We start from the raw sequence: 19,458 nt of genomic DNA, 5'->3' as shown, positions 1-19,458 counted from the left end.
TCTCAGTGCCCCACATTACACCCATTCTCTGCCCCTCTTCTTTGCTTTTCACATCCTTCTTTATCGCTTTATACTTGCCCTTTGCTTCAGATCTTGATCCCTAATATAAAAGCAACTGTTTTTGAAGTGAAGAAAGTGATAATGAAATTAAACCTTCTCTAAACCCATTGAAACTAGTAGGAGTTGTAACAGTCTCTTTCCCTGATACATGCATATAAGTGCCTCTGGTCAGAACATAATTAAAAGGGCAATTTCTCCAAGAAACTTGTTGCACATCTCTTGCAGATGATTATAAAACACTCAAGCATATTCAATATTATGTGCAAGAGTTAATTAATGAAATATGAAAGAAAACAAGCATAGAAGAAAGTCAGGAAATTCCAAAATTTTAAAGTTTTTTTTTTTTAAACACAATGTTAACTTGGCTACACTGCACATCCTGTATATTTGAAAACTCCCCCAAAATAAAATACAGCACAGTTGTGCAACCTCACCAAGTTAAAGCCTCCAAATACAACATTATCTCAAACTTGCGGCACACTAAATTGAGAAAATTAAGAGCAATTGAAAAGTATGGGAGGGAGAATGCTACTATCAGTGAATGCTACCACTGTCAGCAAAATCTGAAACGGGCAACGGAAAGAAACAGGAACTTTATTAAAAAGCCAACCTGGAAAACTCTAGTCTAGAGCAATACAGATTATTTGATAAACCAATCCCCACTGACAGAAAAATAAACAGTAATGAGAAGAATGTGATTTCAGTGTAACTTTTGAACTTCCTACTGCTCAGGCTAGAAGGAAGATTACAGAGGTTGCATTGGTAAGGAAGTCTGATGTTCTGGCACAGTATCTTCCAGTAGTTTGGCTGAAAAAACTCAAAATAAACTGAATCACCAGCTACTGCTCATTGCTTTCTGTTCTTCAGCAATATCCATTATTTTAATGTTACCTCATGACATTTATTACATGCACTAAGAGCTATGGGATCAGACATTACTGTACCAATATTGCTCAAATATTCTGCAATTAAAAAGGAGCTCACCTAGTAAACCATTCGCACACAAAATCTTTCAATTTTTTGCTTTGGGAAAAATGTCTCCAATATTTCAAAGACTGAAGTTACAGCATAAGAAGCTCTTACTGCCACTGCATTTTTTAAGGTCTGAGAAGCCTCAATGCAGTTTTTTAAATGGAGAGTGAAATGTTAGTGTGGCATTATAGTGAAAACATACTTGGGAAGCTGCAGAGTGCATCAACATCTAAGCTCTGTAAAATGTTTTTCAAAACTTACGAGGAATGCAAAAACACTTGAGAACAAGTGGACTAAGCTTAAATGTTAGAAATAATTATGAATAGTCCTCATTATTAGCCATTTATAAATAATACAATTCAAATTAGACACAGTACTCCTATTCTTTAGTGAATATTTTACTGTTTACACACCAGACAAATTCTGTTCTCTGTTATTTATTCAGTTTAAGTCTGGAACAACTCCAACAACTTCTATGGAGTTACTCTATATTTAGATCAGGGTAAAGGAGAGTAGATTTGGCTATTATCATAGAGTAATCTGTATGTGTTTATGTTATTTAGAAGTAAAAATATAAAATGTATTAGAATTCACAGGACACCTGCTCTGTGTTTACAGGACTTCAGAATAAATATAACGTCGGATCCAACATACACCAATGTACTCTTCAAAAGTGTCAGAAGGATGCTATTTAAAATCACACATAAAATACTGGAATTTTTTGCTATTTGATTAACTAAGTTTCTGACTGTTTTGCTAAGTGAATTTTAAACATTAACACCCAGTGAGATAAGCATCAATAGATTAATTCTAACATAGCTGAAAAAGAATTGGCAAAACCTTTTAGTCAATTCTGAAAATAACCACAGCATTTAGATACCTAGAGGAAAAATTACATACCAAGAAAGTCTTAAAAGCTATTTTAGAAAATCAAGCAGCGAACACTTAGGCAGAGTTTAATTAACAGCCAACCTCTTTACAGTAAGTAAGAAGAGAAAATATCTATTCAACCTGTTGGGGTTTGAGTGTGTGCGCGCGCGCAAAGCAGAGCTGCTATGTCAACAATGAAGCCACCGTGGGTTATAGGAACAGATACTATATTTTTGGAAAAAATGTTTCACACTAGAGATTAATGTCTACGGGCACCAAGAAAATTGGCACATTGGAATGAAAATAGGCCGAAGGGCAGGAAACAAATAGTTGATAGCTGCTAATGGAATTGTTTCCATTTAGAAAATGCTTATTAGAGAAGTACTTAAAGGAAACACAGTTAGAAACTTAGCATGATAATTGTGTGTGGGGGTAGGTGACATATTGAAAGAACATTTCTAAGTTATCACTACACTGGATATCATGTGAAAAAGAAGAAGGCAGCCAAGCACAGGCTGTACTATCGCCACTAATATTGGGGTGTAGAGGAATCAGCAAACATCCATCAAAAAAGTAAAAAGGAAGAGGCAACTACATATCACGTTCTTCTGAACAGACACTGCAGAACATACTGAGAGGGAAAGGGTTTAACAGCTGCAAAATCTTGGTAGTCTTCAGATAAACTTGCAGGTTCAGCTCAAGGGACCAGGAAAATGTGGTACTGGGTTGGAACAGAATATATATTTAAGCATATTGTATCATTATTAAGAGTTCCACAGTTAAAAGCAATAGAGCTCACTGAGATTAGAGTAATTAATTAATGAAGATCCACCACACTATGAGCAGAATATAATTTCTTTCATGGGAATAAAACAAAAGTGACAGATATTATTTAAACTGGTGTGGAGACCAGATTGTGCTATGTGCTTTTCAAATATAGAAGATGACAAAGTCCCTGCTTCCAGTAAGAACAGCCTGAAAAGATGAGGACAAAAGGTGTGACTAAGGGGTACAACATATAAGCAAAGCAATCAGGATGATGACAGGGTCACATATTACTGGTACATTTTAATCTTTTTTTTTTTTTAATTGAGAACACACGATTCCCTTCCCCATTCCCTCCACACAACTCAGCCCTCATCTTCCTCCCACACCAACTCTCAGCTTGTGTCCCTACACCCTCCCTCTCCCAACAGATGAAGAGTTTACCTGTACAATAAATAAATGAACAGAGAAATGGATGAATTAATCAGCTTGTTTCTTCTTTGTGTTGCAGAACAAGTGAGCCTTCACATATCTGAATAAGAGAATCATGGCTTTGCAGCCCTGCTCAAGGAGGTCATTCCGTCACGGGCGGGAGAGATAGCTCAGTGGTTTGAGCATTGGCCTGCTAAACCCAGGGTTGTGAGTTCAATCCTTGAGGAGGCCATTTAGGGATCTGGGGCAAAAATCTGTCAGGGGATTGGTCCTGCTTTGAGCAGGGGGTTGGACTAGATGACCTCCTGAGCACCTTCCAACCCTGATATTAACATTTAACTGGTTAAAATTTTTAAATAACTATTTACTCACACATCTCCACATTTGATATGTATTAAGTGAGCAAAACTGACATGTATTCACTCTATTATAATAAGGAATATAGGGATCTAAAGGTTTTATGTTATGATTTGGGCCACTATTTCTGTTGTGTATATAACATGGAGTGCTGGAAGGAGCTCAGAAAATTAGCCAGAGCTGCTGCAGTTCCTACTACTGGTCTCCAGGGATTGCTATTGTGTTCAGCAGGCTACTTACAGTTCTGGGTGGGGTTGGGCGGTGCGCAAGGGAGAGAACCATGGAGTTAAGACAGGCTGAACAGCAGCTCTGCACTTCATGATGCTTTGCTAAGGGTATCCATAAAGACAGAAATCCCAGGGAACTGGAGAAAGAGGCAAAATCCCATGGGTGCAACTCCTTTTCCACTTCCCCTGCCAGAAATAGCAGGGCATAAAAGGCAGTCTCTCCCCTGCAGAGGGCTGCTGGCACTTGCCAGAAGGCGCAGTTGGGATCTGCCAGGATGGGAAAGGGAAACAGAAAAGAAATCCAAGGGCTGGAGTCAGTTGGGGAGGGGGGGGGATATAGAACAGAGTGAGGTTGTTGAATGTCATTTCATCAAGGGAAAGAAGGGACAGGGCTACTTTCCCAAGGCCCATTTTTGAGTATGTATTTGTGTGTTTCTTTTCATGTTTTATTTTCATCCTAAACAGTCCCACACACAAATGAGGTAGAAAAAAGACAGAATTTCCCCATCTCCCCCCCCAAAGTGGAATTTTAAAAGTCTAAATGTTGGCAATAATGAGAATATTTAATATTAAATGTATTTGGGGCCTGAAATTAGGATACTTGACTTTTTTCTACCTATTTACATGGATACGTATTCTGATTTCTAGCATTAAAACACAGAAGCCAAACACAGAAGAGATCTATTATTTTACCCATCTCTTTGTCAAGGGAGGATTTAGTCTCTACAATATTTTGTATCTTAAAATTTTGTGCCAACTTACCTCTCTTTACTATAAACACATACAATATATACATTTAAAAGGTATATTTTTAAGACTATGTATTGTAAGTATACAAGGCACATTCCTAATATATCAATATATTTTGTAGTGGTCATTACTGAAAAATATGTTACGAAGGCTATTATAAACACATACGTACCACAGGCTGTTTGGTTATGTCCACCAAGTCCTTAATGTTGTAATACTGGTGTTTTTCAAAGGCAGAAAAAAGCATGTCCAACACTTGCTGCTTATCAGCCCGAGCTCGTTTTCCATCTTCTTTTTTCTTTTTTTCATACTCAATCTATGAATTAAAATACCTTTTTTAAAAAAAGATGTACATGCAACCAGGGCCAGCTCCAGGGTTTTTGCCACCCCAAGCAGCAAAAAGAAGAATAAAGAAGCTGCGATCACGATCTGCAGCTCTACTGCCGCTGCTTCAGTCTTCGACGGCAGTTCAGCAGCTGGTCCTTCGCTCCAAGAGAGAGTGAGGGACCTGCCACTGAACTGCCGCCAAAGACCTGAACATGCCGCCCCTCACCGTTGGCCGCCTCAAGCAGGCGCTTGCTGGGCTGGTGCCTGGAGCCGGCCCTGCATGCAACACATTCTCTGGGTATTTCTCTGAACAGAGTACTACAGTATTTAATAATAATAAAACATTCTGCAGCTACATCCTGCTTTTCCTCTCCAAAAAAATCAACATGTGGAATGATCAATCAATCCTCAGTACCTCTATAACATGCATAAATAATAACCCCACTTCACAAATAAAGGAACAGACACAAAGAGATTAAGTGACTTCTCCAAAGCTAGAGAGTTCAAATTCCAGTGTCAGAACAGGGATATGAATTCAAAAGTTCTCAGTGTACAGCTCTTGACACGGTCAACTTATTTTCATTCTCTGATGCATTTTGGTGATTTATTACACTATAATTATTCTGAAAGCCTGTTTCTTAAATGTGACAAATCTTCAAAATACAGCAAGTCTGCAACATTTGCAAACTGCACCAGTCAATAAAGTGGGTAATAAAATACCATCTTGATTGCCAAGACCTACAGCAGAACAGCTGGACTCCACAGAAACTACAGAATGCGGGAAAAAATCCTGGCAGTCTATTTTTTTGTTTTTGTTTTAAACAGTACACTGAGACATTTGTATCCAAAGCTCTCCACTGAAAATCCAACAGGCAATGAGCTAGAACCTCCTGCAAATACTGAAGAGATATTATGGCTTTCCAACATCTTATAATCCTCAGACTACACGGTGAATTTAATTTCATTCTGTCTAGTACTACCGTAGCACTGTCCCACATAAATAGATTTTTACGTTAAAAGAAAGCAAGCACGACAAAATTAGACACAGTCCAGCTACAAACTCATCTGCAAACAATTACAGGTATCTTCAAATTAAGTAATGACAGAACCAAGTGTGGATCCTTTAACTATAAAGCAAACAGAATTAGGGACCCATTAGTTTGATGGAAACTTGTTACGTTGATAAAGAACATAGAGTTACAGAAGTTTTGTTGTAAGCAGTTTACTCCTTTAACGCGTGGCCTGGGTATCATGAGTAGAATATTTGGAGTCAGTGCTTTCCCTTCCCTCCGAATTTTGCAAACAGCTTCCCCACTAGGGTGACCAGACAGCAAGTGTGAAAAATCAAGACAGGGGGTGAGGAGTAATAGGAGCCTATATAAGAAAAAGACCCTCAAATCGGGACTGTCCCTATACAATCTGGACTGCCCCTATATAATAGGGACATCTGGTCACCCTATTCCCCATCAACTCAATCAACCAGCTCTGTACTGCACACATTTCTGTGGTGATGCAGGAACCAGAATGGAACTGAGTAAGATTTGCAGGTTACATCTGTACCATAGAGAAACACTATTGTACCTGAGTCCAGGCAGACGTACAACTGTATATTGAGGAAGGAACACACAATTTTGGGGCTATCTGTTGCGGTGCGTAACATGAAGGGTAGGAATATCTGGGCTGATTGGCCCTTTACTATCTGAGGTGGAGAGTGGAAGAGAAATAGTAAAAGTGCCTGTTTCTGCTAGAAGTATCACAATGTGCTATACCTACTGTCTTATGACTGGAAAGTTCTCTGCATGTCACTGTGGAGGGAACTCTCTTTGAGTCTCAGTCTGCAAAGTCTTAACATTGTGTTTAATGTCTAGCCAGGGTAGGGTTGGACTTCTTAATTTCCTGGTGTTGGGGCAGGGGAAGATGGGTATACTGAGCACCTAACTTCTTCCCATTGAACTCTGTCTCTCAAGCTCACTTCCTAAATTACTACTGTTGTGCTTTAGGTCGACTGAGCATTATGCACTTGATGCAGAAACACTTGGTGTTGGCAGATCAGAGACTTTTAAAATGTATTTAATTGTGTACCCATAACAGTCCCTTCTGGTCTTAAAACTCTATGAATCTGCCACATCCTATCTGAGCCTGATAATCTTATTGTCATGTATACCTATATAATCTGTATCACAGGAGCACCAGAAGGTACTTGTCATGAATGGAGTCCCACCATGTTAGGTGCTGTACACACACTTAGGAAGACAGATCCCACCCTGAGGAACAGTGAAATTTTTGTTTGTTTTTTTCTGTAGTGAGCACTTATGATTAGTATTCTCTGGAAAGGGCTCTTTTGTCATATCAGTTGAGCTAGTATCAAAGGAGAAGATGGCTATCACATAAATCATCGTTTTCTGAAAGTAAGACAGACATGAAGTGAAGCCACACTATTTTAAAAGGTAAAGCCATCGATCTGATGACAATGTTCTATTAGTGATTTTATTTGTATTTTGACAAATAACTGACATAAATTCATGCATTTGGTCTGCTGGAGGTTGTTGCTGTAAAGTGGCAATTGCTCATTGTCCCATTACTTGATAGGTAAAAAGGCCTATCCATGGATTTCCTTAACTCTACTTATAAAATGAAAAGGATAGCTTTTGGTTTTCTTTTTTTTTAATCTTTATATGTTATCAGCCAATTCTGTTCTCCATTACACCAGTGCAGGTCTGGAATAATGAGACTGGCTTCCACGGAGTTATTCCAGATTGGCATGTTTGCAAGTAAGAGCAGACTTTGGCATTCTGCAACTAATCTCTTTTTGGTGTTTCTGAAGTGTTCACTATTATTGTGGTATCTAAGTGCTGTAATAATACTTTGTGCATATAACACTTTCCATCTGAGGAGCTCAAATAGCTTTTTAAATATTAATGAATAACATCCCTATAATTAATAGTAATAATAAATATATGAAGTAAGGAAGAATCATCCTCATTTTACATGGGAGGAAACGAAGACAGAGATTCATTGGCCTGCCCAAAGTCAGTGTCATGTCCCCTAGTGACAACATAATATGGAGGGAGATGGGAGCTGGGAGGAAGAAACAGAAGAGAGAGGAATCAAACATATCTTTAAAATCAGTTTAACTTACTATAGGACTACAAACAATATAAAGCTCCTGTTGGAAATTACAGTCTCTCAGCTTGGTTTCTGCCAGTATCTTCCCTTTGGCTGTTTCATGCTCAAGCACATCCATTGTACTGAGGGACTCTTTAAAAACAGCCTTGAATAAAAACCTCCTCTATTGAAATTTAAAGTATCTTTTGCAGAAAGTACAGCGAGAAAGACTAGTTTAATATGCTTATACATTCAGAAATTCAGGAAGTGGGCTCAAGGATGAATGAGTATTGGTCCCTTTGGGCAACAAGAATCTTCTTCATTAATTCAAAACAAAACAGAACAAAAAACGTCAAATGACCAGCTTTGCTTAGGACAAGGTCAGTCTTTAGGTAGATGGTCTCTTACTTACATAAACATCAGTGATCAGTGAGACTGGAGCTGAAAAATGTGTTAGCCATTGGTCACTTTGGCCTTTTACCTTATTTACTGCAATGTAAATAAAAATGCAGCTGACTCACCCTTCCCTGTCCATGGGGGGGGGGGGGAGAACTGGAGAGGGGGAAGCCATTAATCACCTCTCAACACTAGTTTAGGAGGCCAGTTGCTAACATTGGCAATACTGTAGTGCCCAGAGGGACCTCCTAATCCCGTCAATAACTTGTAATTATTTCCAAGCATATAGCTGATAAGTAGACTGTTAGGCAAGAACAGAAAAATGAATGGGACTTCTTTTATAAGACAGTGATAACTTTGTGTTGAGGGACTCAAGGACTGGCACTGTCCTCTACTGGGAGAGGGGTTTTTCCAGCAAAAGTAGCCACAGCAGAATCAACTTTGTGAAAGGCAGCTCACTTTTTGCTTTCTCAAACAGCACCTTGCTAATCTTGGAGGAATCAACTAGGAGGCTGAAATGAAAACTGGTAACATCAATTAACTTCTGACAGTAGGATGCAGTTGGATAGCAGCACTACATTATAACTTAATATGTAGGAAAAGCACCTCTAGCTCTTTGGAGGGATGCAATTCAGTGATGTTCCATCATAAGACAGGAAAGTCCTTCAAGAGCAAAATGCCTCAACTCATAAGGAACTGTCTCTTGAAGGGAGTCCTCAGGGAAGTCAGGTCCGTGTGGCATTTGGCAAATTGGGACAAATGCAGAATAGTTGTAGAGAACCAGGCCTTTAGCCTATAAATATATCTGAAGTGAGTTTTATATGGTACACCCATAATATATAAGATATCATAAGAAGAGACACATAGACCGGGATCAACATAATTTTAACAGGTGGACCCAAAGAGGTTAAGTGTAAGCACTTTCTGAACCTAAAGCTAGGAGGAGCAGGGGCGGGATTATCCGGTCATGCTATGGCTGCCACAAAGGCTTCTGATATTAGAAAAGCCAGGTCCAGTAGGAAGGAGAAAGGAAGAGGATAGCTCCAATTGTGGCTCTTTTAAGGTCCTGGGATCCTACATAATAGAAATAAGAGACAGACTTGTTGAAAGTCTCTGGGTAAGGATAAAAGAGGTAAAAAACATGAGTGATGTCATGATAGGAGTCTACTACAGACCACCTAACTAAGAAGAAGAGGTGGATTAGGTTTTTTTACATGACATCCAAAGCATAGGACTTGATGGTGATGGGGGACTTCAACTACCCAGACATCTGTTGGGAATATAACACAGCAAGGCACAGATTATCCAACAAATTCTTGGAATGTATTGGAGACAATTTTTTATTTCAGATGGTTGAGAAAGCTACTGGGGGGAGGATGGTCTAGACTTGATTTTGACAAATAGGGAGGAACTGGTTGAGAATTTGAAAGTGGAAGGCAACTTGGATGTTTACCACTACAAAAAGTTCTCTCTCTCTCCTGCTGGTAATAGCTCACACCTTAACTGATCACTCTCACTAGCATGCGTATGGTAACACCCATTGTTTCATGTTCTCTGTGTGTGTATATATATATATATCTCACTTCCTACTGTATTTTCCACTACATGCATCCGATGAAGTGGGCTGTAGCCCACGAAAGCTTATGCTCAAATAAATTTGTTAGTCTCTAAGGTGCCACAAGTGCTCTTGTTCTTTTTGCGGATACAGACTAACATGGCTGCTACTCTTTGACAAGTTAGATGTCTTCAAATCACCAGGGCCTGATGAAATGCATCCTGAAATATGCAAGGAGCTGACTGAGGTGATATCTGAGCCATTAGCAATTATCTTTGAAAAGTCATGGAAGACTGGAGACATTTCAAAAGACTGGAAAAGGACAAATATAGTGCTCAGCTATAAAAAGGGAAATAAGGACCGGGGAATTTCAGACCAGTCAGTTCAACTTCTGTACCCAGAAAGATAATGGAGCAAATAATTAAGCAATCAATTTGCAAATACCTAGAAGGTAATAAGGTGATAAACAACAGTCAGCATGGATTTGTTAAGAACAAAATGGTTCAAAACAACCTGAGAGCTTTCTTTGACAGGGTAACAAGCCTTGTGGGTAGGGGGAAGCGGTAGATGTGGTATATCTTGACTTTAGTAAGGCTTTTGATACTGTCTTGCATGACCGTCTCATAAACAAACTAGGAAAATACAACCTAGAATGGAGCTATCATAAGGTGGGTGCATAACTGGTTGGAAAATCATTCCCAGAGAGTAGTTATCAGAGGTTCACAGTCATGCTGGAAGGGCATAATGAGTGGATTCCCGTAGCGATCGGTTCTGGGTCTGATTCTGTTCAATATCTTCATCAATGATTTAGATCAGGGATTGGCAACCTTTTGCACATGGCCCACCAGGGTAAGCACCCTGGTAGGCCAGGATGGTTTGTTTACCTGCCGCGCCCACAGGTTCTGCCGATTGCGACTCTCACTGGCCGCCGTTTGCCTTCCCAGGCCAACAGGGGCTGTAGGAAGCAGTGCGGGTTGAGGGATGTGCTGGCTGCCGCTTCCTGCCGCCCCCATTGGCCTGGAGCGGCGAACTGAGGCCAGTGGAAGCCACGATCGGCCGAACCTGTGGATGTGGCAGGTAAACAAACCCGCCTGGCCCACCAGGGTGCTTATCCTGGTGGGTCGTGTGTCAAAGGTTGCAGATCCATGATTTAGATAATGGCATAGAGAATACACTTATAAATTTTGCGGACGATACCACGCTGGGAAGGATTGCAAGTGCTTTGGAAGATAGGATTAAAATAAATGATCTGGACAAACTGGAGAAATGGTCTGAAGTAAATAGGATGAAATTCAATAAAGACAAATGCAAAGTACTCCACTTCAGAAGGAACAATCAGTTGCACACATACAAAATGGGAAATGACTGCCTAGGAAGGAGTACTGCGGAAAAGGATCTGGGAGTCATAGTGGATTCACAAGCTGAGTATGAGTCAACAGTGTAATGCTCTTGCAAAAAAACCAAACATTATTCTGGGATATATTAGTAGGAGTATTGTAAGCAAGATACGAGAACTAATTCTTCCGCTCTACTCCACGCTGATTAGGTCTCAACTAGAGTAGTGTGTCCAGTTCTAGGCACCATATTTCAGGAAAGATGTGGAGAAAATGGAAAAAGTCCAGAGAAGAGCAACAAAAATGATTAAAGGTGTAGAAAACATGATCTATGAGGTTTGTTTAGTCTGGAGAAGAGAAGACAGAAGGGACTTGATAACAGTTTTCAAGTACATAAAAGGTTTTTACAAGGAGGAGGGAGAAAAATTGTTCTACTTAACCTCTGAGGATAGGACAAGAAGCAATGGGCTTAAATTGCATCAAGGCAGGCTTAGGCTGAACATTAGGAAAAGCTTCCTAATTGTCAGAGTGGTTAAGCACTGGAATAAATTGCTAGGGAGGTTGTGGAACCTCCATTACTGGGGATTTTTAAGAGCAGGTTGGACAAACACCTGTCAGGGATGGTCTAGATAATATTTAGTCCTGCTCTGACTGCAGGGGACTGGACTAGATAACCTCTCATGGTCCCTTCCAGTTTTATGATTCTATGATAATCTGATTTCTCTTCCGTGGCAAAAGTCCATTATCCTTTGCCTGTTTTTGAGTTTGGTGACTTCAATAACTTAAAAACATAATTGTTGAGATTTTGGGCATGAAAGGTGGAGAGAGCTTGTCACTGCAGGTTGAATGATTTTTCCAGAAGAGTACCACTGACTTGATTTCCTAAAATCCTTTTAGGAATTTTCTGTTCCTATCAATCACTCAAGAACCAAACCAAACCAAACGACACCCTGAGGTGGAAGGTCAAACTAAGTGAGAGAAAAAAAACAGTCTAAGGGATTTTTTGAAGCAAAAATATGAGCTAAATCCTCCCGCCTTTCATTCAGCATCCTTGTATCTGTACAAGTGAGATTTAGAGAAAACTTGTTTAGAGACTGATTATCTTCACTTGGAGAAACAACTTGTTAAAATTTGACACTGTCAAGCAAAGATGCTTACTCTCTAAAATGAACACTTTCTACACAGAGGAGGAAATCAAGTGATCTTGCACCACATTATTATGAGGAGATCCTCAAAACAATCCCCACTGCTGTTAGCCTTTTATGGGACTATTTTATCAAAGGTTCTCACATACTGCAATATCTAATTTTTGACCCCAAGAAAATGTTATGGAACAGTATGCATTTTGTTTTTTAACTGAGCTGAAATACTGCTATTTTATTATCTGCTAAATGGCAATGGACAACATTTCTGTTTCTCTGCTACCTTGCAATTTTATAGGCTAATAAATTTCTTCCCATTGGGAGCTTTCATTTTGCATTCTCTTGATTATCTAAGCCACAGACAAGTGCTCTCTATAAAAATGAGTACTCTAGAATTCATAAGTCATTAATCCACACAACAATTCACACATAAAAGTGATTATCACTCCTCACTTCTTAGCAAAGATTACTCTAGGAGTGAGGTCTTGTATTGTTAAAACTTCATTATTTTGTTGGAAACATTCAGTTATTTTCAATCTGTATCTCAGTCATGTTAATTAGCGATGCTCAAAATTAGCTTAAAACTTCAGGAACAGCTCCCACTGCACTGTAGGAGCACCAAAAGCAGTGTGAATACTGATATTTTTAAAAAAAATATGGTATTGCTGCAGCATTCTCTCCACAGTTGTGAGGACTGACATGACAGTTCTTATAAAGTTACAATGCCTCACTTTAACTTTATTCATCTTTTGTAACAAGATACCTCGTGCAAGAGAACCAAAACAGTTTGTGTGTGTAACATGATATATATAGACACTGTATAAGCTAAATTAATATTTTCTTAAATTAAAAAAGCCAAAATATTAAAATATATTTGGATATCATAAGGGTGTAGTTTTGGGATCGGATGGTAAGCACTGAAGTTGCTGTTTTATCCCCTGCAATTCTTTATACAAGATCAATTCTTCTTTGTTTACCTTCACAGTGTGTCGCTAGTCTTACTGGAAGGTTGCCAAGATTCCCTATTTGAAGGCGTCATTAATACAGACACGTATTATATTTCTTCAGCAGATGGTTAATACAAAGACGAAGAAAAAGACGTGATAGGTGAAAGTAAAAAGTTCTCTTAAAAAAACATTTGAAAGAAGCTTTAAAAACGTTCTGTATTCTTTTCAAAACTCCTTTTTTTAAAATAAAGAACTATTCTGTAGTCAGTGAAATACCCCTACATTTATCACTTCAGCCTGCAAAGACACTACTCTAGCAAACAAATAAACGCAATTAATTTAACAATGAAATTCACAGTCCAACTCAAAATTGCTTTCTTGATCTGCCCGGTATTCTGAAATACAACCAAATGTGCATTTGCTGAAGAGATTTCACACTGTGTGTTGAAGTAAGGTCTTGTGTACTCCCTAAGCTTTTTCTGAAAATTGTTCTACTCTTTCAGCAACAGTAGCAGCATCAGTGTAAGACATGGTACCAGCAACTGCTGGTGTTTCAATCATGTAGTCTAGCCGTGCTGTGAGCAGGGTTACCTAGCATGGTGGTAAAAATCTATGAGATCAGCCTATATTTAGTACTCTCACTGTTAGCACAGTGGAGTTTTACCAATACTATACCACAGGTGGGAGAGTTTCAGACATCCTCAATGTAAATGCAGCCAAAATGAATGAGGTTGAGTCAACCTGGAGGACATGTGGACATGCATAAGCAGAGAAATGGAAGTGGTAGGCTTTGTGCTGAGAGATTGGGAAGGTTATAGGGTCAGACTGAGTAAGCAAAGCCCATGCCAACAACGGACAGAAAAGAGGTCTCTTGCAGCAGCAAATAGGAGCAGTCACAGGGAAAGAGAGGCTAGTGACAGGCAGGGCTTGCAGCTGATTTGAAAGAGGAGAAAGAAGCTACTAAAGGAAAGGAACTGACAGGTCAGGGAAGAGAGTGGTAAACACTGATGGATGCTGGAAATGGGGATTGATGGCAGTACAAGGGGAAGCAACGGTCTTAGAAAAACGGTGAAGGGTTTTGGGGGCTCAAGTCTTTCAGCCTGACTGGAAGTTCTTCAGCATCTGAGGGCCAGGGGATGTCTACGTATGTGGGACAGGTGTCTGGACTGGTGGTAATATGGATGAATACCCTTTAAAGAAAAAAAACACTGTTTACTGCTAATGTTCTCTACACACAATTTAATTCCCTACCATTATATTTTGCATTGTAAAGTGCTGTTTTCACACATTTATAAGCACTTGAAATTAATGTGGTCTGTTAGTCTGCAGAACCACCTAAATGGAGCACAAATCCCTAAAACATTGTCTGAAGCTTACATAAATAGTGAGTACTTCAGAAAATTTCTCAACAAGGAAGTGGTGATATTTATTAAACCAACATCAAGATGTTTACAGCTAGATGGTGACTAGCCCTGTATGGGTGTATTTTTAGAGGGGAAAAGGGACAAGACATTTTCCCACCACTTTGCTCAGTGACACTAGTCTCTCTAAATAGGAGAGAGGATAAGAGCAAATTGGGCTCCTGTTGCGGGAAGAGCATGCAGCACCTTCTGAAAGGATGTATCTAGGACTGCCATGGCCCATGCTACATCAGAGACAATGCCTCTGAAATGCTCTTTCTATGTTTTTACTATAGTGCCCATCATCATAGTTTCTTATGGCTGAACAAAATTAAGAAACCCTAAACCAATAACTTTTCATTCTGTTTCTATGAGGGAAACAAATGTCTTGGGACCCATCACTGCAGGCAATAAGTTACATGCTACGATCTCACTCCTAGGGCTCAGGCCTTGCAAAATCATATTAAAGTCAGTCAGATTTCAGGCTTGACTTATTGACCAATATTGCTGCAAAAGCATCTGACAAACAATACAAGTCTTACTGCTAACAAGGCCACAGTGAGCTCCATACACAGCAATATCTGCAGCATTCAATTTAAGACTTCAAGAAACTTGGGAAATTGAAAATAAATACTATATAATACATTCCTCCATATATTAGGTGTTTATCACTCTTGTTGTGGTACAAATGGTTGAAGATTATTAGGTAAAGTTAATGATTTTGCACTGCTCATTAAAGTAATAACTTTTAAAAAAATTAACTCAGAGGTGAAGTCTTATTTATTGACTGCATTATCATCCAACAGATATTATTCTGTTTATTTGCATTGTTAAAACAAACAAACTGAAAGTGATGTAGACAGAGTTAATGGAGCCTAGAGAGCTTTGTTAGCATATGATAAAAGACAGTAAAGCAACAGAAGTTTCATAGCCATGAGAACATTGTTATAATACTACAGGCATGCATTTATAAATATATACGGAGAAATTCCCTTCCCCAAAGAACTAAAACTCTAAGTTACAATTACCAGTTACAATAACATTACAATTACAATATTCTAGTGAGAAGGCAGGGTTAATTGCATTTTGGGAGAGAAAGAATCTCTTCCCCTCCATTCTCATACTGATGGATGAGGAATGTCATTAAAAAAAAAAGTAAAGAAAAGAGATTGCAGATATCACTCCCCCTGCCCACCTCCAGTTCTTCTTCCTACCCTTTCCTTTTGTACCTCCCATCATGGGGCAGGGGAAGGCGAAGAGGTGCAGTCATACTCACATCCCTCTTACTATGCACCTTCCCGTCAGTAGCTCCATCCCTTTCATTTGTCCCATTCCTTTCATTTTTGCCCTTCCTGGGAGTCTCCCTCTTCCATGGTAGATGATTTCCCTTCTTCCCCCTTCCCAGATTACTTCATATTTTTCCTGTCCCCCAGTAACTGCTGCCCTTATTAGAGCAGTGTGGTATAACTGAGAATATTGGAATGAGCTTAAGAAAATAATTTCATCCTGAAAAAGTCAGGAAAAATTTAATAGTGAGATCTTAAAAGATTGTGGAATGATCTTTTAAGAGAAATGGGAGAAGATTCACCATTTGGGACATCTAAACCTAGATTCCACAGACTGGAGAAGTTACTGTAGAAAACAGCCCTCCACTGGCATTTGGTGGGGAATGAAGGAGGGATTTTAATAGGCTTTTTCCATCAGAAGTTCTACAACTAACCATACTGGATACCTACTGTATGTCTTCTGGATGTTTATATCAACATGACCAGCTGCAAACTGCTAACCATGTTACAATTTGGGTACTCCCATATTACAACCACGTTCTCATTAGGGGTACGTCTACAAAGCAACTAGACATGGGCAAGCCAACTCGGGCTCATGGGGCTTGGGCTACGGTGCTGTTTCATTGCTGGGTAGAGGTCTGGGCTTGCGCTGGAGCCTGGGCTCTAGGACCCTGTGAGGTGGGAGGGTTCCAGAGCTCAGGCTCCAGCCTATGGGCGGTGGGCAGGGGAGGCTGGAGAGGCTCTGCCTTCCCAAACAGCCAGGCGAGGCCTCACCCATACTGAAACTCCAGGGCCCTGCTTCCCAGGGTTGCAGCAGTGCCACATGCTCTCCCTCCTGGCACGCTGGGGAGGCTGCAGCGGTGCTGCTGTGCGCTATCCCTCCTGGCGCTACGAGGCTGGGGGAGACTGCAGGCACTAGACAGCCTGGTGCGGGGACCGGAAACCATGGTGGGAAGGATCTGGGTTCCAGGGGCACGGAAGGGGCAGGACCTTGGGTGGAAGGGGCGGGAGTCTGGGGGCTAGCCGCCCCCAGCCAGTGGCTCACACGGCGCCCACGCTCCAGCCCAGGCCCAGAAGTCTACATAGCAATGAAATAGTACCTGAGCCCAAGCCCCAGGAGCCCAAGTCAGCTGCATGGGTCAGCCATGAGATTTTCTTTGCTGTGTAGACATATCCTAGGAGATCTAGTAATAGGCTAGGGGGACAACTGTGTTACAAGACTGTTAAAAGTTGTTGTATCAATAGCATCATGACTGTAGTCTATAACTAGACTAAAACTTTAGGGCTTGTCTATACACAAAAGTTATACTGCTTTAACTACAGTGGTACAGACAAAGTAGTATAACCCCTAATATGGTGTTTTGTTCTCTGATTAAAATAGGACCATATAGATCATTGCTGCAACCACTGTTATATATTTGCAACAAATCTTGTACAAAATGTGGCATGTAAGATGTCTATGGAAAGGTTATGATTTGCTGAATATAATTATGTTATTTGTATGCATGTATCATTTTTGTATTTGAAGTTATGAATACTGGCTCTATACCTGTATTTCAAATGTTTGCTTCTGGGGTAATGCCCACAAGGTAGTTAGCTAGCACATCTTGGAGGAACTATTCAAACTGAGTGGCCCATCAAAAGGACACTTAACTCACAATGGACCATGGGAGACGATCATCTAAACTGAACAGACTTTCCTGTGAACATTCCATCTGAAGTATAGGTAATGGCTTCCTGCTATGACTAAGTGAAATTGGGCATGGACATGTGACTTGCCACGTGACTCTGAACTCCCATCTTTTACCTGTAATTTTCCATTAGCTGTGTTGAGGGCTTTGTTTGAAACAACTGGTTTCCTTCCACATGCCAGAAGCTATAAAAGGCCCTGGAAATCCCTCTATTTTGCCTCTTTCCTGGTCCAGCCTCTTTCATGCTCAAACCTCTGGACTATGGACTTCTGTTATTGGGAGCATTCTAACCAAAGGATTGAGGTTCTTCCAATGATTTAGAAGCAACCAGAGACTTAACAAGCCAGCAGTTTATTCCATCACTGATACAAGCCTGAACCAAGAACTTTGCAATTATTGTATGTATTTGATTCCTTTAACCAATTTTAACTTTCACCTTTCTTTCTTCTTATAAATAAACCTTTAGATTTTAGATATTAAAGGACAGACATCAGTGTGATTTTTGGGTAAGATCTGAGTTGTTTATTGACCTGGGTGTGTGGCTGGTCCTTTGAGATCAGAAGAACCTTTTATTTGATGAGACTGGTTGTAAAGAACCACTCATCTTTAAATCCAGGGTTTGGGGGGCGGGGGGTCATACAAGGACTGAAATATTTAAGGAAACCATTTACCTGATTTTTTGTTAGCCAGTGTGTGAGACAGAAGTTTACTGTTGTTGCTTATTTCAGTATTGGAAGACGAATAAATTATACCAGGATAAGGCACATGCATGCTGGTATAACTGCATCTACACTAAAGAGTTTACCAGTATAACTATTTTGGTAAAAAGGTCACATTCCTAACTGGAATATTGGTATGAAATCTGTGTGTAGATCAGTCCTTAGACTATAGCTACTATAAAAGCAGTGTGCTCTGAGAAAGGAATGATTATTTTGTGACCTGTTAGAATAAGCTGTCTACACTATGGGGACTACAGTGGCATAGCTACAGCACCATAGCTATGCTGCACTAATCCCATAGTGTAGACGCAGCCTATAGTGACATAAGGGGGTTTTCCATCACCGTAGGTAGTTCACCTCCCTGAATGGCAGTAGATAGGTCGATAGAAGTATTCTTCCATTGACCTAGCTGCATCTTTTCCATGGGTTAGGTTGGCATAGCTATGCCACAAAGGGAAGTGAGTTTTTCCTACTCAGAGAAATGTAGCTACATCAATCTAGATTTTAAGTGTAGACCAGGTCTTAAATTGGATTGTATTCTAAAATAATGGCTGTGTACCATACGCGTTGTCATTTGTTTTATGTAAATAAAATCTTAACCAGAAGTACAAAAGAGCAAATGACTCATACAGTGACTAATTCTTAGTGTGATTTAATTTTAACAATGTTCCTTGCATTCAACATCTAAGTTGCTTATTATACATGCATACATACAAATTGCACAAAAAGGATCTTTTAAGAAGGAGGGCATTATAGCTTGTATTCATACCAGATGACATTGACCTGCAATATGGATGTAATATTATTAGAGTAATTGACACAGAAAATATGTACTATCAAGGAATAATGATGCAAAGCTTTACTAGTTGTTTCCCGTCATTCAGGAAACTCGCTGCAAAGGCTTGGAATTTAAAGATACTTCCTTAGCCTTTCACATCTGCAGAATATATTATGCATGACCCAAAAGTGGAATGTACCATCTCATGGTACAGTGTCTCTGCCCTTAAGGCCATGAAATTGAATTTCAGACATGACTAAAGATGAGAGGTAATAAAAACAGCAGAAAGAGGTTGTGGAAGGAAAAACAGGGAGGAAAGTTCCGCTATGCCTCTGCCATGCAACA

The 19,458-nt window shown here is 39.8% G+C and overlaps 1 protein-coding gene across 2 annotated transcripts in view; it reads right to left on the bottom strand.

The window, feature by feature from the left end:
• Window positions 1–19,458, bottom strand: part of GTF2F2 (general transcription factor IIF subunit 2) — a 182,654-nt gene that overhangs the window by 9,103 nt on the left and 154,093 nt on the right. For both annotated transcript variants that reach the window (XM_075061576.1, XM_075061577.1), the window contains one exon: window positions 4,606–4,749. In XM_075061576.1, coding sequence (XP_074917677.1) covers window positions 4,606–4,749 — 144 coding nt within the window. The remainder of the gene's footprint in view (window positions 1–4,605; window positions 4,750–19,458) is intronic.

Source organism: Chelonoidis abingdonii, chromosome 1 (assembly GCF_003597395.2).
Source record: "Chelonoidis abingdonii isolate Lonesome George chromosome 1, CheloAbing_2.0, whole genome shotgun sequence".
Lineage (NCBI taxonomy): Eukaryota > Metazoa > Chordata > Testudines > Testudinidae > Chelonoidis > Chelonoidis abingdonii.
The sequence above is the reverse complement of the archived record's forward strand: the minus strand, read 5'-3'. Positions and strand labels throughout refer to the sequence as shown.